The sequence below is a fragment of the Amblyraja radiata genome, chromosome 1, assembly GCF_010909765.2.
Source record: "Amblyraja radiata isolate CabotCenter1 chromosome 1, sAmbRad1.1.pri, whole genome shotgun sequence".
In the NCBI taxonomy this organism is placed as follows: domain Eukaryota; kingdom Metazoa; phylum Chordata; class Chondrichthyes; order Rajiformes; family Rajidae; genus Amblyraja; species Amblyraja radiata.
The window spans coordinates 127,476,510-127,500,019 of NC_045956.1; the positions used below are offsets into that span (position 1 = coordinate 127,476,510).

Below are 23,510 nucleotides of genomic sequence, written 5' to 3' on the forward strand. Positions count from 1 at the left end.
TAGAATTGATAACTTTCTGTACATCAAGCCAAAACTTTATGTTGCATTTTGTTCTTTAGTTTTTGTAAATGCTCTGCTACTAATTATTATAACCTTAGATTTTGTTTAGATCAATGACTTTAGTTTGTACATTAATAATATTTTACAGACATACATGATTTTGTAAACAAACTGAGGAAAGTCCAGAAGAAATGTAACAAAATAATAAAGCAGTGTGTATTTCAGTTGGATTTATGAAGGATTGATATTAGAACACTTTTCTGGGTTGCATGCTTGAAAATATTAGATAAAATGCCATTTATTTCCTGACCATCTTGGGAGCAAGAATTCCCAGCAATGTGAATAGAAATCATTTTGTGACCACAATGACAATTTAAAGGCCCAGTACTGCTTTTGTTCAAATCTCCTTTTATATTCATTGGGAAAGATATTTCGGTATATTAAACAGTCAGAGTGGAATCGGACAGAATGTGGCTTTTGTGTTGCAATTTTGCAATCCTGCCATGGGAGCCATGGGAGATTACAGTTCACAGTGAACAAAGTTGCTCAACAAAAATTGTCAATGGCAATTGACCAATGTATATTACAAATATGAGTAGCAAGATATAAACAAATATTATTTAATGTATGGGATAGAAAGCATAAAGTTGTTTTACTTATGGACATGACTGGTATTTATTAACATCTGCATTTCTCAGTATAAATATGAAAGAATTTTAAGATTATTTTTCTGGGGCAGCAAGTAATTGAAAATGGATACAAATTGATTATTTTACCATTGCTTTATTTTTTCTTTAGGTATGGGTTGGCTCAATCACAGAGATAACAAAAAATGTTCTGAATATAGAAGATAAAGACTCGATCCCCAAAGAATTAGTTTACTCTGTCACTCCTCCGAGCAATGGCCACCTTGCTCTAAAGATGTCACCAAATAAGCATATCGTCAACTTTACCCAGTTTCATATAAATAATGGTCAACTTGTCTTTGTTCATAATGGTATGTTTTGCTGTTATTTAACTTACACGTTTGTTTGTGTGATTGCAATGCAATGTGTTTACAGACAGAACACGATATTTTACTGGATGTATATTGGGTACTATTTTGGCAGTTTTCTAAATATAATATTGAATGCTGACCCACAGGGGAACGGTGGACGTCAAGGCAATTTTGGTTAAATAATTTGTACGACTGCAACTTGGAGATCAAGTTAGCCTTGCATGTGGATAGAATACAATCAAGTTTCATCCGAATATTGCTGAGGCCAAAAGAGCTACATCATTGATTTAAATATAGTGACTCATAAATATGATGTCAAGGCATGATTTTGAGGGGTTGGTGAAACTTGCTGGAGATGTTTGTCAGGATGTTTGCACTCATGGAAGAATGTCGAATGAGGGAACATATTACAAGATAATGCAGTCATTTAAAACTGGAGTGTACAGGATCTCGTTTGCCGTGAGGACGTTGAATTACTGGAATTCTCTATCTCAGAGTTGTAAATTCTAGATCATTGAGGGTATTTGGAAACAATTTCTGGAAGATTGAGGGCATAGAAAAGCAGATAAGGCCTGGGCAGATCAGGCATCATATTGAATGACCGGGGATTCAGGATAGATCCAGTGATCCTATTTTCTTATGATTTTGTTCAGAAGGCATTTGATAATTTAAAGCATATTCTATTAGTAATTAGTTGGATTCAAAGATGAACTCGTGCAGGGGTCGGCAACCTTGTTCTGCATAGGGGCCGGGACGCATGTCTGTGAGTGGATGGTGGGCCACATCTATCACGTGTACACATGGATCCCGCCCCCAGCCCGCCCCACATGGCAGGCATCAAATCACATATCACATAGAACCCGCCCCTTCGAGGATGCCACCTGGAGCACTGGCCCCTAATTATGGGCGCTCACGAACATGGCGTACATACGGACCATTGCCTTGGCTCTGTCCTGAAGGCAGTGGCTCAAATACACTCACTCGTCCCCGGCCTATTGACAACCCCGATCCCGACAGTGAAGCCCAGACACAGAAGGTGCGAGCCCGTGCCGGCGGCTTTGCGCAGTATGCGGTACAGCCAGAGCTCGGCAATTGCGGCAGCCAGCGCAGGCCTTCTTGCGTCCTTGCGTCACCGCGCCTGGGCGCCTCGGGCCTGGGAGGTACCGGGGATGAAGGAAGACTGCGGGCCGGATGATTACCGAAAATAGAATGCGGGCCAGATGATTTTGTGTTACGGGCCGCATTTGGCCCGGAACCCGTAGCTTGCCGACCCCTGGACTAGTGTAATAGGTAACAATAGACTGTTCCTGGGATCATCACAGTAGTTGCATAAAGTTACACATTAGGTTATTGTATTATGTAATTTTGCAGAATTTATTGATGAAATTAAACCTTTCAGCCAAATGCCAGTAAATGAACTAAAATTGGAATGAAATAAACTGATGAGTGAAATACTAAGTTTAATGTAAAAATGTAAATAGTGGGACACATAAATAATTTCATGATCAAAGGTAGTAATTTTCTTTAAACTGGAGTTCTAGAAACATCAGCGACGAAGGGTTTTAATTGGTCCAGTATGCTATGACTGTCTAAGAAATTACTGTGTGACTGTATAATGTGAGATAACGTCCACAAAAGGAAAAAAAATTACATTAGTGTAACATTTTGCATTAGCAGAAGGTCTGATAGTTCAGAATTAGTTTACATTTTGAATAATTTTACATTTAATGTTCAAAATATAAAGTACTGGTGGAACTTGGCCTGAAGAAAGGTCCTGGCCCAAATGCTGTCGATCTGTTTCCTCCACAGATGTTGCTTGAGACACTGAGTTCTTCCAGCACTTTTGTGTTTAGCTCAGGATTCCAACATTTGCAGTTTCTTGTGTCTCCAGTTTATATGTAATGTTCTTGGGATTAGTTTATGAACTTTTAGTACAGTAGTTAAGGAAGAATGTTGAAGTTAAGAACTTCTGCATAATTGGTGATGGGGGGGGGGGGGGGGAATTTGCAGTAGCTTTCAGAGTTTTTTTGTCAGTTTTCCAATTAAATCCGATGCATAATACCTTGCATGGATCTGGTTAATGAGACTGCACTATTGAACAAACTTTTTGGTTGCAATGGTATTCTGGTCCACTCTTAATAATATAAATGAAAATAGGTTCAGGAGGAATAACATTTTGGAAATTTATATAACCATATATTAAACATTTGAAAACGACTTTGTTAAAACAAAGCTAATTAGTTAAGTTAGCTAGCTAGTTAAGAATATTTACTAACTTCATTAGTTTAGTCAAGGCAGCTTCATATTTAATGAAAAACTATTCAATGTTTTACAATCTGGCCACTGGTATCATTGAACCGAACAATAAGCTTTTTATGAGCTTGTATGAATGGGCACAATTAGTGGGAACTCCCCACTAATTTGAACGAGGATCAAATCAAGTCATTAGGGTGTGGACTATAGGGTGTAGATTACCTTGAAGTTTATCTAGGCAGTTAAAAGTGAGTTAAGAACACATTACATGGTGAGCCAATGACAATTAGATTGTGGGCATCCTGCAGTTAACTTCAGTCATTGGAAGATACAACACATTGGTACAGAGAGAGACCAGGTGGCAGAAGGCCACATGAGGCTGTGAGCTTAAAGAGGGTTGGCTAGCCTTATAGCTTGGAGCCCGCAACCAGAGATCAGAACCTTGTGCTGGTGGGTGCTCATAATAAAAACTACTCAAATAATGCTTGTTGAAGGGCTCAGAAATGAGTGCAGAATTTAGTATTTCCCTGATTTGGCATCTAAAGCAGTTACATTTGGGATCCATAGATATTCCCAAGGTTTTCTCTTTAAGTATTGGTCATCAGTCAGTCGATGCTAACATTCATCTGGGGCTTTGAAAAATGCCTGTGTGTGTGGCACAGTTCAAATATCAGGGCCTGGGTAGAGATAGCATGGACTTGATCTGGGTTCTCTGAAGATTAATCCGAAGTCTCCAAATTCCTGGAACTAGGAATCGGCACCCCACTTCTACCATTGGGTTCCCAACCTCCTGACCCATTACCACAATCATGAGGAGAGTTGACAACACTTCCTCCACAATAATTCTCTATGCAGGTGCCCCACAAGGATGTGTTCTCAGTCCACCATTATACTACTTATCCACTCACGACTGTGCAGCCAAATTTAACTCTCACTCCATCAACGATGACACAGTGATGGGCCAGATCACGTATAATGATGAGATGGAGTGCAGGAAGGAGATGGAGAACTTAGTAGCACAGTGTAAGGACAACAACCTCCCTCAATGTCAGCGAGATGAAGGAGCAATTATGAAGTTAAGGAAGCATGATGAAGTACATGCCCCAATCAGCATGAATGGTGCCGAAGTGGAAATGGTTGAAAGCTTCAAGTTAATATTACCAACAATCTGTGAAGGACCAATCATAGTAAGATGACAGCCAAGCAGGCACACCAAAGCCTCTACTTCCTTAGGAGACTGAGGAAACTTGGGATGTCTCCAAAGACTTACAAATGTCCACAGATGCAGCACAGAACGCATATTGTCAAGTTGCATCACAGCTTGGTTTGGGAACAGCTCTGCCCAAGAACACAAGAAATTGCAGAGTTGTGGATGTGCCCCAGCCATCACACAAACCAGACACACACCATTGACTTCATCTGCACTTCGAAATGCCTCTGAAAAGCAGCTAGCATAATCAAAGACGTCCCACCTCAGTCATTCCTCCTTCTCCCTGCTCCCATTGAGCAGAAGCTTGAAAGTGTGCCCCACCAGACTCCAGAAGAGCTGCTGTTATCAGAATTCTGTATGATCCTGCTGGAAGTTAGGATAAGTCTCATCTACTTAATTGCAGACATTGGACCTTGTCTGTGGAACAGGTGCAGTACAATGCTGAGAACTATATTTTGTACTCTTACCTTCCCCAATGCTCTACTTGTTGTACTTGGATTTGATTGTATTGATGTAAAGTGTCTGAATGGATATTATACAAAAGAAAGTGTGTCACTGTACCTCGGTACTCGTGTTAATAATGCAACATTGGACATAGAACAGGATAGATAGATAGATAGATAGATAGATAGATAGATAGATAGATAGATAGATAGATAGATAGATAGATAGATAGATAGATAGATAGATAGATAGATAGATAGATAGATAGATAGATAGATAGATAGATAGATAGATAGATAGATAGATAGATAGATAGATAGATAGATAGATAGATAGATAGATAGATAGATAGATAGATAGATAGATAGATAGATAGATAGATAGATAGATAGATAGATAGATAGATAGATAGATAGATAGATAGATAGATAGATAGATAGATAGATAGATAGATAGATAGATAGATAGATAGATAGATAGATAGATAGATAGATAGATAGATAGATAGATAGATAGATAGATAGATAGATAGATAGATAGATAGATAGATAGATAGATAGATAGATAGATAGATAGATAGATAGATAGATAGATAGATAGATAGATAGATAGATAGATAGATAGATAGATAGATAGATAGATAGATAGATAGATATAATTTATTGCCACACAACCAGGGTTGGTGGAAATTTGGGTTGTCAGCAGCAGTACAATAATAAAGAACACATAATAAAACTAACACAAACATCCACCACAGCATTCATCACTGTGGTGGAAGGCACAAAAATTTGGCCAGTCCTCCTCCATTTCCCCCCCGTGTACAGGACCAGAGTCCAGTCAGTCCAGGATCGGCTCTTCCTCACCGGAGACCGCGGCTTTAGATTGTTGTAGGCCGCAGGCCGGCGGTCGAGATTTAAAGTCCCCGCCGCAGCCAGAAGCATTGTAGACTGCAGGGCCTGCGGTCGAAGCTCCCCTCCAGGGGTGGTGGTAAGTCCATGCCGGACCCGCGGTAGAAGTTGGCCGCGGGCCGGCAGTGATGGCTTCTTCTTCCCCCGGGTCCCCCACGAGGGATGCCGGGCTGTAGACGCCGCACCAGCTGGAGCTCTGCAGACCGCGGCTTCAGGCTGCGACTTCAGGCTGCCGGCTGCCCCGGGCCAGCGAAACGGAGCGCTCCCCTCCAGCGAGCCCCAGCGAGGGTCGCCCGCTCCACGACGAGAGTTTACGCTGCGCCCGCCGCTGAAGCCCCGGGCACGTCTCCGGGAAAGGCCGCGTCGATCCTTGATGTTAGGCCATGGGGGAGGCGACCTGGAAAAAATCGCCTCTCCATGGAGGAGGCGACCGAAGCGGTTTCCCCCTTACCCCCCCACACCACCCCTCACACAAAACACAAGAAGAAACATTAAATACATACTTTAAAACATACTAAAAAATAAAAAAAAGCTGGAAAAACTGACGCGCTGCTGACATGGCTGCACACAGAGGAGCGCCCCCTACAGTATAGCACAGGAACAGGTCCTTTGGCCCGGAGGAGGCGCTGTCCTGAACGGCTGCCTGTCCTGCAGCTGTCCGTTTTTTCCCCTTCTTTTTTATTATTTTTAGTTCGTTAAGTGTACAGTCAGGGGGTCTAAATCTTTTATGTGTGGGGGATGGTTGGGGGGAAGGGGGAAACTGCTTTTCTAAGTCCCTACCTGGTCGGAGGGGTTGCCTTCCTCCGAGCAGCGTCTTCGACCTGTCCTCGCGGCCTACCAGCGGGTCCTGGAGCGACGTTTCCCTGAGGGGACCTGGCCAGAACATCGGCTTTGGCGGCGGCGCAGAACGTCGGCGTTGGCAGCGGCGGCGCAGAACATCGGCTTTGGCGGCAGTTCAGCGCTGGAGCGCTATTGCGGAGCGGGCGATGCCTTTCCTGGGTCGCCGCGCTGGGACTCCAGTATGCTTGGTACCGCCGAGGAAGACATCGTGGAGCCGCGGTTCTGCGGAGCGGCCAGCTGCGACGTTTGAACTTACATCTCGCCGAGATCACCAGTGTGCGGAGCTCCGTCCGGCATGGTCTGTTGGCTTGGAAGCCGCAGGCTCCGGTGGGAAGGCGGCCGTTCCTGGCACCCCAAGCTGCTGGGGGTTCTCCCGACGCCGGAGTACCATCACCCGGCGAGAACATCGGGCGCCGTGGCGGCGACTGTGGAGGCCTCAATAGGCCCGACTATGGGTGGACAAGAGGATGGGGACTGGACTTTGTGCCTTCCCCCACAGTGGGAATCACTGTGGGGGGATGTTTTGATGTTGAATTTCTTTATGAATACTGTGTTGTATTTTTACTAGTGTGCTGCAAGGACATTAGAATTTCCCCTGAATAAGGGGATTAATAAAGTATTTATCTATCTTATCTAATATCTGTACTGATGCCAAGACCAACCTTTACCTGCCTGCACATAATCCATATTCCTCCATTCCCTGCATCTGTGTGTGCTTATCCAAAAGTCTCTTAAATGCCACGTTTGTATCTGTTTCCTCCCTCACAACTGGTAGTGCATTCCAGGCACTCAACCAGGTAAAAAAAACCTTTCCCCCCCCATATCTCCTTTAAACCTTTTCCCTCCTTAAATTTATGCTCTAGTTATCTATGCCTCATAATTGTATATACTTCTATTGGGTCACTCCGCAACTTCTGATGTACCACAGAAAACAACCCAAATGTGTCCAACCTCTCCTTGTAGCTAATACATTCTTATCCAGGAATCTTTCTAGTAAAAACACAAATCTAACCGTAAATGTCGGCAAGATTGTGGGGATTGGCAGAGATGGTAGGTCATCAATGCAGTGTGTGTGGTTGGTATATTGGAGGGCCGCCTAAGGAGTGTTGAGAAGTTCAAGACCATGTTCAGGCACTGGGTTGGACTTGGTCCAGAAAGCCACCTCTGCACAATGTTATGATTGTATTCTCAGAGATCACAATATTGTCTTAATAAATTACTATATTTAGAAGTTGAAACGAGGAACTGCAGATGCTGGATAACACAAGACAACTGTATCTACTTGTTTAAGAAGGAACTGCAGATGCTGGAAAATCGAAGGTACACACAAATGCTGGAGAAACTCACCCGCTGAGTTTCTCCAGCATTTTTGTGTAACTGTATCTACTTGTTTGTACCACCAGGTGGCAGCAGTTTTGCATTGATCGACTGATGTAGTTCGAAGAGAAACCATGGAAAAAGTTAACGTTAACAGTATAACAGCATCTGGGTTGTATATCAAGTTCTGGATTAGGAAGAGACTAATTGTTCCATACTGGTTCCTGGGCCTTCATTGTTTCAGAAACAAGTAAAATTTAACACAGACAGTGAGGAGAGTTTTGTTGCCATTGACTAGTATCCAATTAATCAAATCTATTGCTGATGTGGGCTGGGTTTGAGGAGAGGTTCACTTCACAAATGAAACACTTAATGCCAAATTGGCTGTTGAGCATTAATTAGAGCCTTTACTTTATTTAAGGGACCTACACCATGTATAACTTGTTTTTTTCTGGAGGTTCTGATTGTTATGAGTGTCCTCAGTCATGGAGATAAGCTGTGTATATTTGTGGCATTGCCTAGTTGTTTTCAAACATTGTAACAGCTGATTAACCAATTAGCAGCCCCACTGAACAAGGCGCACAAACTCACCAGCCATCCTGCTTTTAGAGATGAGATTACTTACCGAGTGACCAGTAATTTGCTATGAAGAAAGTCAGAATTTTTACTCAATTGATGAATCAGTTATCCTATTCAAAGACTTAAATACGGAAAAATGTGCAAATAGTTAAGAGAAAAATCAGGAAATTGTGAGGATTGTACATTAAGGAGGCAGAAAGGGTGGTGCAGCAGTAGAGTTGCTGCCTTACAGCACCAGAGACCCTGGTTCGATCCTGAGTATGGTGCTGTCTGTATGGAGTTTGTACGTTCTCCCCTTGACTGTGAGGGTTTTCCCAAGGTGTTCTGGTTTCTGCCCACACTACAAAGATGTACAAGTTTGTAGGGTCTCGACCTGAAACATCACCCATTCCTTCTCTCCAGAGATGCTGCCTGTCTCTCTGAGTTACTCCAGCTTTTTGTATCTATATTTGGCTTAAACCAGCATCTGCAGTTCCTTCCTATACCCTACCTGGTTCCACTTCTCACCCTCATTTCTTACTCTGCCGTCAGCATCCATTGCCTCTTGTGTACCCACTTATCACCTTCTAGATTCCATCTCTTCCTCCACTCTTCCCTCCCCCCCCATTTGATTCCATCTGACCTCTTTTGCTCTACCTATCACCCCACCTGTCACTGGCAATTCCACCACTCTCCTTCCCCCATCTGCTCGTCATCTCCATCACCTAGTTCATCCTTTGCCCTGCCTCACCCTGCCTCCTCGCCTCTTCATACTGGCAATCTCACCTCTACTTTCTCAGTTCTGAGGCATGGTCTAGATCTGAGGCATCACCTATCCCTTTGCCCCCACAGATGCTGCTTGACACACTAAATTCTCCAGCAGTTTTTTTTTTGTTTGTTTTTTTGCTCCTATTAGACAAATTTGATTGGAGTTTTCAAAGCAATAAAGTGTATTGATGAGAGCAGTGGAATTGATGTAGTCTACATGGATTTCCTGTGACAACGCCCCATGTGGGAGACATTGGTTAGAAGCCCATGTGATCCAAGGCAAGTTTGCAAATTGGATCCAAAACTGGTTTGATAATAAGAAGCAGAGGGATTTGGTGGAGGTTGCTTTTGTGATTGGAAGCCTGTGACCACTGATAAACCACAGGGATCGGCAATGGGATATTAACAATTTATGTGATTGTTGGGCATATGCTCACTAAGTTTACAGATGATGCAATAATTAGCAGTTATTGATGAGATGGAGAAAAAAGCCTTGGGCTATAGGGCAAAATTGATCACTTGGTAGGAAGGTCAAATAATGACAAATGGATTTTAACCCTAATAATGTGAGGTGGTGTATTTTAAGACAAAAAAGGATAGAACATACACAAAGAATGCTATGACTCTAAGAGTATTGAGGAACACCTTCTGAACCATCTGAATTTGTAGTTGGCAGGACTGTAATCTGCATATCGCCAACTTGGATGTGTTGTGCATACCAACGGATGTGTTGTGCATATAGGAACTTGCTGTATAATTTTAAGGATCACTGAAGGTGGCAACAAAGGCAGAGAAGGTAGTCAAGAAGATATACTGAATATTTGCACCTGTTAGCTAGTGCATTGGATATAAGAGAAGTTGGACAACTTATTATGTATCAGTTGGGCCATAGCTGGAATACCATGTGCAACAATGGATGCCACACTATAGGAAGGATGTGATGGCATAGGAGAGAATGCAGCAGAGTTGACTGGAATAGGGCATGAGATGAGATTGAATAAGATGGGTTTGGGTGGTGGAGACAGAGATTCTCACAACATTGAACAAGTTTCTTAATTCACCGACATACAAGGCTATGACGTGTTCCTGTGCTACACGACTCTAACACTGTTCAAATAACAGTTAATGTAATTAGTAGAATAGGAAAAGTTGCTTAGAAACATAGAAGATAGGTGCAGGAGTAGGCCATTCGACCCTTCGAGCCTGCACCGCCATTCGATATGATCATGGCTGATCATCCAGCTCAGTATCCCATCCCTGCCATCTCTCCATACCCCCTGATCCCTTTAGCCACGGGCCACATCTAACTCCCTCTTAAATATAGCCAATGAACTGGCCTCAACTACCTTCTATGGCAGAGAATTCCACAGATTCACCACTCTCTGTGTAAAAAATGATTTTCTCATCTCGGTCCTAAAATACTTCCCTCTTAACCTTAAACTGTGACCCCTAGTTCTGGACTTCCCCAACATCGTGAATAATCTTCCTGCATCTAGCCTGCCCAACCCCTTAAGAATTTTGTACGTTTCTATAAGATCCCCCCTCAATTTTCTAAATTCTAGCGTGTACAAGCCGAGTCTATCCAGTCTTTCTTCATATGAAAGTCCTGCCATCCCAGGAATCAGTCTGGTGAACCTTCTCTGTACTCCCTCTATGGCAAGAATGTCTCTCCTCAGATTAGGAGACCAAAACTGTACGCAATACTCCAGGTGTGGTCTCACCAAGACCCTGTACAACTGCAGTCGAACCTCCCTGCTCTTATACTCAAATCCTTTTGCTATGAATGCTAACATACCATTTGCTTTCTTCACTTCCTGCTGCACCTGCATTCCTACTTTCAATGACTGGTGTACCATGACACCCAGGTCTCGTTGCATCTCCCCTTTTCCTAATCGGCCACCATTCAGATAATATTCTACTTTCCTGTTTTTGCCACCAAAGTGGATAACCTCACATTTATCCACATTATACTGCATCTGCCATGCATTTGCCCATTCACCCAGCCTATCCAAGTCACCTTGCAGCCTCCTAGCATCCTCCTCACAGCTAACACTGCCCTCCAGCTTCGTGTCATCCACAAACTTGGAGATGTTGCATTCAATTCCCTCATCCAGATCATTAATATATATTGTAAATAGCTGGGGTCCCAGCACTGAGCCTTGCGGTACCCCACTAGTCACTGCCTGCCATTCTGAAAAAGACCCGCTTATTCCTACTCTTTGCTTCCTGTCTGCCAGCCAGTTCTCTATCCACATCAATACTGAACCCCCAATACCGTGTGTTTTAAGTTTGTATACTAATCTCTTATGTGGGACCTTGTCGAAAGCCTTCTGAAAGTCCAGATATAACACATCCACTGGTTCTCCCTTATCCACTCTACTAGTTACATCCTCGAAAAATTCTATAAGATTCGTCAGACATGATTTACCTTTCATAGTGTATCCAAGTATCCAAGTTTCATTTAGTGTATCCAAGTATCCAATGAATGGCAGTACTGGCTCGAAGGGCCGAATGGCCTCCTCCTGCACCTATTTTCTATGTTTCTATGTTTGGCATCAATCTTTAAAATGTTCTGTAAAAGACTCCAGTCTTGAAGTGCTTAGGCAAATGTTATACTTGGCAGATTGGCATTCAGGATGAGATCTGCTGGCACTGGTCCCATTACTGTCTCACCTTTAAACAGTAATCAAGACATGAGGGTCATAGGATTCTTGCTTGTGCTGCCTCTGCCTTGGCTCGCTGGATGATGTGGTCAAGGAGGCTATTGTTATCCTCCCAGAACTACCATCAGTTTTGCCTTTCGTTGTGCTGACATAACTGTAAAAAGACATCCTAATGTCAGTTCCTAAATGCAATGAGAATATTTCTGAGCTTTGTTTTAAAGAAATGACACCCATTGGCTGATGTATTTTCATGGTGCCCTGGAGTTCCGTGTCATCTGCATGAAATCTTCGAAGGAACACCATAAATGGAGAAGGCAGACCTGCCCCCCACCCCGGCATCAGTCTGAAGAAGGGTCTCTAACCGAAACGTCGCCTATTCCTTCTCTCCATAGATGCCGCCTCACCCGCCGAGTTTCTCCAACATTTTTGTCTACCTTCAATTTTTCCAGCATCTGCAGTTCTTTCTCAAACATTCCCTTTATCTACATGAAGTTATCCTAAAATATTAGAGCATGTCCTTGCTGGGTAAACATGTTCTGCCTCCATTTCATTTGCTGTGGGGAACTGGGCTGTTGGATTTTGGAAGACAGACATAAAGTACTGAAGTAACTCGACGGGTCAGGCCACATCTTGGAGGGAAAAGGATGGGGTTGGTTCGTGACCCTTTTGATCGATCCTTTTCCTCTCTCGATGCTCCAGCACTTTGTGTCTATTTTTGGTATAAACCAGCATCTACAGTTCTTTGTTTCTACATGTTGGATTTTGGAGTTCGTTTGACTTAAAGTTAAGTTGTGCGGGTAACAAAAATCCGGATGGTTCCAAGTATACTTAATTTGTCCACTCTCTATTTTCAGGAGCCATGTCAGGTGGATTTAATTTTCAGGTTACGGATGGATTAAACTTTACTCCTCGACAAATCTTCACCATTACAGCCGCAGCTTTAGTGATAAACATGGAAACAAATAATGGTTTACACATCTTCCCAGGTAAGCTGTCAGTTCCTCGGTTCTGGTCTCATCACTCTAAGTATTTTGGTACTTTAAATGAGAAGCTTGAAGAGCATCTTCTCATTTTTATTAGCCCAGGGCGCATTAATTTGGACATGTTGGCACCTCTCTTCGAAGAACTTGAGAATAGACATAAAATATATCTGCTTCATGTAAAATTGAGAATGCTTGATACATAGACAGCAAGAAAAGAAAAGTATATCTTATCGGAAAGAAGAGTATTATTTACACTGCTTTCATGCATACATTAGTTCATGAATGTTGGAGGGTGAGTGAGCTGGGAAGCTGCTCCACATGAGAGGATAACAGGCACTTAAGGTGGATCAACACCTCAGATCTTTTGGCAGCAGCTTTAGTTTAGATCAGGGACACCAATTGCTACAGTAAAGCTCCTGTCCCACGTTCCTGAGTTACTCACGAATTCTCCCGAGTTTTCCCCTTGATTCAAACTTGGAGATGCCAGTCGTAGGTACTCGATGCAATTTATTTTACTCGTGGACATTTTTCAACATGCTGAAAAAACGTCCCAACTTACCTGATTCCCCGAGTACCTACGGCAGGTATTACGAGCCGCTAAGAAATATCTACGGACTCGCTACGGACATTCTCCGAGTTTGAATCAAGGGGAAAACTCGGGAGAATTCGTGAGTAATGAGGGAAAGTGGGACAGGGGCTTAACTCTCAACAGTTAGTAATTTTGAGGCCTACACAGTTTTTGAAATGGAACTGTGCAGTTAAAAGTTCTGTATCTATCATCATCCGCCACTCTACATCGATTGCCAACATTTCATAAGTCCAGTGACCTCCATGTGTATGGGAATTGGGTTTAAGATTTAAAAAAATTTCCAGTGAATCTCCATTAAGTTTTCTTTATGCAAGAGAATCCACAAGCCCATCTCAAATTTTAATACCGAATTGCCTGAAGTTGTCCTCCCTCGATCAAGACCTGGATTATAAAGTTCAGCATATTTAGCATTGCAAAGTCAATGACTAATCTTACTCGTGATCTGCTTTTTAAGTACAAATCCCTTGGCAATTTAACGATAACAAATAAGATGTATTAAAACCAGTGATGTTGTTGATGGTGGATCACAGTTTAAAGGCAGCATTTAATTATATTTTCATGCAGAAAGGGCTTACATAATCATCAGTAAATGCAAGGTATTGTTATTAATCTTGTAACATCCATTGGTTCGTGTTTTGTTGATATAACACTCTATTGCTTGTTCTCCTACCCATTCAGAGTTATAACCCTTTGTATCCTTGATGATGCCAATAGCATTTGTTTCCGAAATGAAGAACGTAAGAAGTAGAATGAGTAGCACACCATGTGACTGCCTTGCAATGCAATCAAGTCATGGTGGATCTTTACCTCTGCTTGACTTTCCTGTATAATCCTCATATCCCTTAATTCACAATATTTTAAATCAATCTTTATCTTGAATATATGCTCGCTGCGTTGAATCCCCACTGCTCTCTTTGGTTGAGAATGTCACCACCCTCCTAGTGAAGAAATTGCATCTTGACACCTCCCCCCAATAGCCAGTCCTCATTCTGAGATTGTGACCCCTGGTTCAAGACACCCCAGCCGGAAAACAGGTTATTACTGCAATCACATAGCCATATAGCAAGAAAATGGGCCATTCAGCCCAACCTGATTACTACCGTGCCCCATCTATTCTAGTCCCCACCTCCATTATTGCGGTAGATGGCACAATGGGCTAAGTGTTCGGCTGGCGACCGGAAGGTGGCCGGTTCGAATCCCGCTTGGAGTGCATACTGTCGTTGTGTCCTTGGGCAAGACACTTCACCCACCTTTGCCTGTGTGTGAATGTGTGTGAGTGATTGGTGGTGGTCGGAGGGGCCGTAGGCGCAGAATGGCAGCCACGCTTCCGTCAGTCTGCCCCAGGGCAGCTGTGGCTACAGAAGTAGCTTACCACCACCGAGTGTGACTGAGGAGTGAATGAATAATGCGATGTAAAGCCCCTTGAGTATGAGAAAGGCGCTATATAAATCCCATCCATTATTATTATTATTATTATATTTAGCCCAAAGCCCTCTAAATCTTTAAGAAGGAACTGCAGATGCTGGAAAATCGAAGGTACACAAAAATGCTGGAGAAACTCAGCGGGTGCAGCAGCATCTATGGAGCGAAGGAAATAGGCAACGTTTTGGGTTTCGGCTCTATAGATGCTGCTGCACCCGCTGAATTTCTCCAGCATTTTTGTGTACCCTCTTAATCTTTCCTGCCAAGCCTCTTGAAGATTCTTCATGATTCAGTGAGAGGGCCTCATTCATCTGTCCTCTAGATAATAGACCCAGACTGCCATATCGCATCTCACAAGCTAAACATGCCATCTCATAAATCAAACTTGTGAACATTTTGTGAAACTCCTATCATAAGTGCATCATTTCTTTGAGCAAGGGAGAACTACGTGCGTTGTTCTGGCTGTGGTCACACAAGGTAATTTATTGTCTCTCTAAGGTAAATTGTCTCTACTGTTATACTCAATAAATACCAACTTTGTGGTCATTTGTTTATCATTCCCTAAAGGGAAAAATAAGCTTGATGTGTACTGTTTGATATCTTTTCTTATCCTGGTTGTTGTTTTTAATATACTGTAACTGATGAACACAGCAAAACAGGCATTTTTCTGGTATTTTTCGCACTGAGTTTTATGGGAGTCTGTTGTAAGTACCTGTGCTATGATGACCGAGATCATTGTTTGAGACAGTTTCCCTGAGATTTGAGTTGCAAAGAATTACGTTGCACTCAGTGAATGCAGGAGAATTGTGTCTGGCCCTTTTGTCAGCATTTCATGGAGTCGTACAGTGTGGAAACAGGCACCTTGACCCAACATGCCCACGCAAACCAACATGCCCCATCTACATTAGTCCCACCTGCCTGTGTTTGGCCCACGTTCCAATAAACCTATCCTAAGCATGTACTTGTCCAAATGTTTCTTAAAAGTTGTGATAGTATCTGCTTCAATCACCTTCTCCGGCAGCTCATTCCATATACCTACCACCATTTGAATAAATGTTTTTTGTAAATCTTTTCCCCGCACCTTAATACTATGTCCTCTGATTCTTGATTCCTCTACTCTGGGTAAAAGACTCGATGCATTTCCCCTATCTATTCCTCTCAAGATCTTATACACCTCTATAAGTTCACCCCTCATCCTCCTGCACTCCAAGGAATAAAGTCCTAACCTGCTCAACCTCTCCCCATAGCTCAGGCCCTCAAGTCCTGGCAATATCCTCGTAAATCCTCACGGCACCATTTCCAGCTTAACACCATCTTTCCTATAACAGGAAAACTGAATACAATATTCAAAATGTGGCCCTACCAATGTCTTGTACAACTGTAACGTAGGCTCCTAACTTCTATTTTCAGTACTCTGACTGATGAAGGCCAATGTGCCAAAAGCCTTCTTGACCACACTATTTACTTGTGATGCCACTTTAAAAGAACTTTGTATCTGCATTCTTACTCGACAACACTCCCCAGTGCCCTGCCATTCACTGTGTAGGTCTTGCCTTGGTTAGACTTCCCAAAATTCAACACCTCACACTTCTCGTTATTAACCTCCATCAACTATTCTTCAGCCCGTCTGCCCAACTGAACAACATCCTGCAGCAATTTTTGACAACTATCTTCATTATTTACTAAACCTTCCACTTTAGTGTCATCTGCAAATTTCTAAAAGCTGGTTTCTGTCAGCAAACAATATCAGTAACTCGGTATCTACTGTGGATGTAATTCGTATAAGCTTGTCCACAGGGCAACACCAAGGCATTAATAAAAATGTTGCATTTAAATAAACCATGTACCACGTATAACTCTCTTGGAAATGTGTGACATTGATTTATTTGTATTGTGTTGGTAATTGAATTGAATACTTTATTGTCACATGTGCTTGCCTACCTAAGACCATAGTCGCCACTTACAAAGTTAAAAATTCACTTACCCCCTCCCTCACGACAGACTCCCGATGCCGGGTCCTCCTTTATTCCTTCCCTCAGCAGCGACACCCTGATTTCCACGTTTCCATCCTCATCCGTCGGTCGTTGCCATCACCGAACGCCACAATGACCTCTCTACTAACGCTGCCGGGTCTTCTCCGGACATCGCCGTGGCGCCGTCCCAGGCCCCAATGACCCAGGCACCGATGGCCGCGGGCTTCGTCGACCCGCGAAGCTCCACCTCTGACCCGCGAGGTTCCGGCCTGCAGGGCTCTACCTCCGGCCCAGGCCATGAGGCATTCGGAATCCGGCACCTTCGGAATCCGGCAGTGTAATTTCAGTATCTGCCCATCAAACCTTCCTCATCTGTGTTCACCTATCACTTGCCTGGCTTTGTCCTGCTCCCATATCTTTCCAACTTTCTATTCTCTACTACAATCAGTATGAAGTGGTCACAACCCAAAATGTCACCTATCCATTCCCTGGAGAGATGTTGCCTGACCTGCTGAATTACTCCAGTACTTTGTGATTTGCTCAAGATTCAGCATCTACAGTTCATTGTGTATCTAAATCTTTGTATTTCTTTTCAGTTGCTTTTGATTCCTAATTGATATTTACAGGTGCACCCTCCCCCCCCCCCCCCCCGGAAGGAGATTGGTCTACAATTATGTCTTTATTTTAACTTTATAGCTCACTTGCTTCCTCCATAGTCTTAAATGCTGGATTATCAGTTTTACTGGATTAGCAGGATTTTACCTAAATTGGTGCAAGGTTGGTTTTACTGGCATTACATTGCAACAGTTGCTTGGGAGAGGCTGCAAGTAGGTAAAGAGATGTTGAATGACAAATGAGAGGTTTTCAAATTAGAGAAAGGGAGAGATCATGGCCAACAAGTTCCTGTTAGAGTGAAGGGCAAGGCTGGCAGGATTAGGGAACCCTGGTTGATGAAGGCTGGTGAGGTTCTAGTCAGGAAAAAAGAGGCATGCTTAGGCACTGTGATCAAACACATTCCTAGATGTGTATACGGAACATATGAATACATCAATAAAGTGAGAGTCATACAGCATGGAAACAGGCCCTTTGGCCCAACTAGTCCATGTTGACCAAAATGCCACATCTAAACTAGTCCCATTTTCCCACATTTGGCCCATATTCCACTAAACCTTTCCCATCGATTTACCTTCCATTTGCCATACCAAGGGCATGAGGGATTACCAGGATCCTGTGAATAGCTACAAGGAAACTGACAAGGAAACCTTCCTGTTTAATGATGATGGTGGTGGAGGAATGTGGAAAGTCCTCTTTCGTGTGCATGCTGTGAGAGTAAATGGACCGCTTGATCGTGGTCCTGATTGAGGAATGCCACCTCACGCTGGCTGCAAAACTGAAGCACCGTTACACCAAGGACCCCATCCCTGCCCTACAGAGCCCGATTATTCAAGCCTCAATCCTCCAACCCCCCCCCCCCCCCTCACAGGTTCCTCGCTTTATTTCTACATCATAGAAGCCTATTGCCAGTTCTCAGAGCTTTCCCATAAATTCCATTTTACTCCACTTATTTATTTCTAACCTATTTTCTGTAACATGTCTGGCGATTCTTCTACCAGTCATCTGTAAGAAGGTAGTTAGGACACATACCGAACCTTATTGATCTTTCTCCAATCTTCATCAATTTGGGAACACGGTAATTTCTAGGCCTTTGTATTTTATGTCCTTTTAATTTTACAAATCACAAACAGAAATGAACAGTTTTAAAAAGGACATTAAACTTGTCATGGAAAGACTGTCACTTTAATGTATTTACTAATTGATAATTGGGGGATATTTTAACATGATACTAAGTGCTCTTGACTCTTGACTCAACTGTACCTTCTCATAATTCGTATACTCACAAGTTATCAAAGTATTGGCCCAAATTAAGAAAATTCAATAACACACTATTTTGAAGTGAACTAGAATGATTATTAACTGTTAACTTTTTGCTGTGAAGATTTTAACACAGTTACATAAATATACTTGGAAATTTTTTAATAGTTATGTTACACTGCAGTGTTCTGCAGTTTTAAGTGATGTTGAATGAGATAGAAGCACTGTTTCTTTGGCACAAGTTCTGGGGCAATTTGTGTTTCAAGTTTTCCAGTTTTATGAATTGTGTTCTTTGTATAGTAAAACTATCCTAGATCCCAAGCAAGAAACTAATTACATGCTGGCTATAATACGTATTTGCTATGCTGTGGATCAATAATTAAGGAGGAAGGCTTTTTATGAGCTGAGTAAAACATTTTATAAGATGTTCTGTAGGCAAAACAAATTGCTTATTTAAACATCTTCCATTAAATGCTGGAGTTATGCCTCATCTGAATGGTTCTGGAAAAAACACATTGACGCACCCGAGATAATTGTAATGAAGATGTTCACTGTTGTCATTTTCCTGTGTTGCATGAACCTGTCAAAGTCTTGAGATGGTCTGCCAAAAGCACAATAGTACATTCACTTGACTCTAGTGAATAGTACATTCACTATTGTTGTGAATCAGATTGTGACTACAGGTGCACAACCTTTTATCCGAAATTCCAAATAACGAAAAGCTCCGAATAGCGGACATTTTTTCGGTCCTTGAAGAAAGGTCCTTGAAGACGTTCACCGAGGGCGGCCCGCAGAGGTGACAGCGGAACCTCCGGTCGGTCCTCGAAGAAAGGGGAACTAAATCCCCATTCATAAAAGAGAAGGTGAGGGTATATTGCGCGGGAGGGTTAATAATTGACAATCTGCTGCTGCCTGCCCGCTGAGTTAAAAAGTTCCCACGGTAGACTCACGATACACAGTGTATCGTGAGTCTTGCGTGGGAACTTTTTAACTCAGCGGGCAGGCAGCAGCAGATTGTCGCTCCCTTCAGTTTCACCCCACCTACACACCTCTGCTTCCCGGCCATGTGTGTGACCCCTTCCCTCCCCTCTCCAGCTCCCCGCCCATTGCACCGGCGCGGGGGCTTTGCACTGTCTTCACGTCGGCGATGCCAGCAGGTCAGTGCCAGTCACCGGAGACGTCAGGACCAACGGGACACCGACCCCCAGGCCCACTGCAAGCACGGAGATCCCAGAGACCCACAGCCAGCAGCAGCCCAGCCCCGTTCCAACTCCAGAGGAACACGCTCCCCGTAGGGGCAGAAGCTGATGGTGTGCAAGGTACGTCTTGTTCTTGGGGTGGCGCAGCTCAGGCTGTGGGCGAACTGCCACTTGTCGCCGTAGCGGCCCATCGGGGAGCGGATTCCTCTGGAGTTGGAGGGACAGGGAGACACAGCGGCTTTTGAGAATGGTGGGCAATCACTTCCAAAATTCTGCCCACGCAGTCAGTACACCTCTCCTACACTTGTCTCCCGCACTAAGATCATCTCGCAGAGAATGATCCCAGCCTAACCCTCCCTATTCTCTCCTATTCTGCAAGAAAAAACTACATTGAAGACTCAAACTCGCGATCGAGTAACTGCCGGGATCGAGGCGCAAACTCGTGACCTTGCGGATATGAGCCGAGCACTCTACCACTGAGCCAGCCGTTAAAATCTACGCTAAAAATCTTCCATTCCGAAAGCCGAAAAATTCGGAATTACGAAAAGTGTCTGGTCCCAAGGCTTTCGGATAAAAGGTTGTGCACCTGTAGCAGTAAAAATATATGCTATAACGATTGAAATCCGAAATTCAATCAAACGATACTTTTACAACATTTTGCAATCGAGGTTTTTTTCAGAAGTAGAATGTAATAATGCCAATTTTATGGTAATTTTTAATCACTCTGGAAATTAGGCTGGATAATTCTAATGGCAATTGACACTTGCATTGCAATTGTGACATCAAATGCACGCTTCATGACATACAACAACGTTTTCAAACTGCTGTACCTGTCTTTGGTCAATCGTAGACCAAGCCATGTTTTCACAACATTATTTCCTGTGAAGCTCCATGTTTTAAAGGAGCACGCCAACACACTAGCTTTCAACTTCAGCAGCCTGGATATTGTGAAACGTGTTCTTAATAAGGACTGTGGCTTTTACACAACTACACTGCCAGTTGAGCACATAAAATATGTGCAGTGGGCTTCTGTGGGCTGGTGTTACTGGAAGATTTGGAAATTAATCCAATGCAGGCATACTAGTGGCCTGATATGGCCCACGTTGTTGGAAGGAAGGACGGAAGTATTTCGTCGTAGGCAGTCTCTCGGGATCAAGAATGCCTTGCATCTACTTTGGTGTTGTGGGTTCTGAGTTGGCTAATGAAACCAATGTGGAACTATAGTTTCCTCCACAGATGGGCAGGATCTCCCAATCCCATTGATTGGATGGACGGACGGATAGTTTGAGGTGTGCACTGCTTATGTAGACCTTCTAGCTACTCTCCGTCTATTTGCATAGACTCAATTCTCTATACCATCCCAATGGTCAACCATTTGGTGAGGCCATGGGCCAGATTTTCCCAGGAGTCATTGAGGATATTGCGTATCTTCAAAAATGCTTTGTGGACATTCTTGGTTCTTCTCTGTCTGCTTATTAATCCCTTGCCACACCAAAGCTCAATGAAATGTATGTCTTGGGAATGTGGCATTCAGCACAGAAACAACAACACAAAATATCCAACTGAGAGTAATCAGGGCTTCAGTACTGAGGAAGTTGGCCTGGAAGGGGATGCTGATGGAAGTTTACTTATCCTTCTGCCACCACCTTCAGTTCGCCAGCACTGCATTTTCCAATTGAGAAAAATGGTATTTGAAGAATCAGACCTCAAACCTGGTACAAAACTCTCTGTCTGCAAGGCAGCAGTAATCTGCCTGTCAAGACATGAATTACCTATAGAAGGCATCCTTAGGCACTGGAAAACGCATTCAATCGTGGCAAATGCTGAGAATGCTGTTCATCGATTACAGCTCAGCATTCAACACCATTATACCCTCTAAACTGATCACCAAACTCGGTAACCTGGGCATCGACCCCTCCCTCTGCAACTGGATACTGGACTTTCTAACCAACAGACCCCAGTCTGTTAGGTTAGACAAGCACACCTCTTCAACCCTCACCCTGAACACCGGCGTTCCACAGGGCTGTGTGCTGAGCCCCCTCCTCTACTCCCTCTTCACCTACGACTGCATACCTGTACATGGTACTAACACCATCATCAAGTATGCAGATGATACAACGGTGATTGGCCTCATCAGCAACAACGATGAGTCGGCCTATAGGGAGGAGGTCCAGCTCCTAGCAGCATGGTGAGCTGACAACAACCTGGCCCTTAACTCCAAGAAGACCAAGGAGCTCATTGTAGACTTCAGGAAGTCTAGGGGCGGCACGCATACCCCATCCACATCAACGGGACGGAGGTGGAACGTGTTTCCAGCTTCAGGTTCCTGGGGGTCAACTTCTCCGATGACCTCTCTTGGACCCACAATACCTCAACTCTGGTCAAGCAGGCTCACCAGCGTCTCTTCTTCCTGAGGAGACTGAAGAAGGTCCATCTGTCCCCTCAGATTCTGGTGAACTTCTACCGCTGCACCATCGAGAGCATCCTTACCAACTGTACCACAGTATGGTACGGCAACTGCTCTGTCTCCGACCGGAAAGCACTGCAGGGGGTGGTGAAAATTGCCCAACGCATCACCGGTTCCTCGCTCCCCTCCATTGAGTCTGTCCAAAGCAAGCGTTGTCTGCGGAGGGTGCTCAGCATCGCCAAGGACTGCTCTCACCCCAACCATGGACTGTTTACCCTCCTACCATCCGGGAGGCGCTACAGATCCCTCCGTTGCCGGACCAGCAGGTCCAGGAACAGCTTCTTCCCTGCGGCTGTCACACTACTCAACAATGTACCTCGGTGACTGCCAATCACCCCCCCCCCCCCCCCCCCCCCCCGGGACACTCCTCCCACAGGAAAAACACTATGGCTGTATGCATGTAAATAGATTTATTTATTGAAATCATATTCTATGTCGCTCTTCCAGGGAGATGCTAACTGCATTTTGTTGTCTCTGTACTGTACACTGACAATGACAATTAAAGTTGAATCTGAATCTGAATAAAAGTACTGCTGTCTCGCAGCACCAGAGACCCAGGTTCGATCCTGACTTTCTATCTCGAAACTAAAGTAGGACCCCGGTGAGTCTAAAACGAATGGGGAACCCAAAGAAGTGAAGTTTAACTGATAGGATCAGAAATAGGCCATTTGGCCCATCAACTCTACTCTGCCATTTAATAATGACTGATCTAACTCTTCCCCCTCAATCTCATTCTCCTGTCTTCTCCCCATAATCCCTGACACCTGTACTACTCAAGAGTCTATCTATTTCTGCCTTAAAAATATCAATTGACAGCCTCCACAGCCTTCTACAATACAATACAATACAATTCAATTTATTGTCATTTGGACCCCTTGAGGTCCAAACGAAATGTTGTTTCTGCAGCCATACATTACAAACAAATAGACCCAAGACACAACATAATTTACATAAACATCCATCACATCGCTGTGATGGAAGGCCAAAAAAACTTATCTCTCCACTGCACTCTCCCCCCCGATGTCAGAGTCAAAGTCAAAGCCCCCG

The 23,510-nt window shown here is 43.7% G+C and overlaps 1 protein-coding gene across 1 annotated transcript in view; it reads left to right on the forward strand.

Annotated features, from left to right (window-relative positions):
• LOC116979191 (chondroitin sulfate proteoglycan 4-like) overlaps nucleotides 1-23,510 on the forward strand; it is an 87,159-nt gene that overhangs the window by 36,246 nt on the left and 27,403 nt on the right. The window contains exons 6-7 of the mRNA XM_033030747.1: nucleotides 799-997; nucleotides 12,813-12,944. Coding sequence (XP_032886638.1) covers nucleotides 799-997; nucleotides 12,813-12,944 — 331 coding nt within the window. The remainder of the gene's footprint in view (nucleotides 1-798; nucleotides 998-12,812; nucleotides 12,945-23,510) is intronic.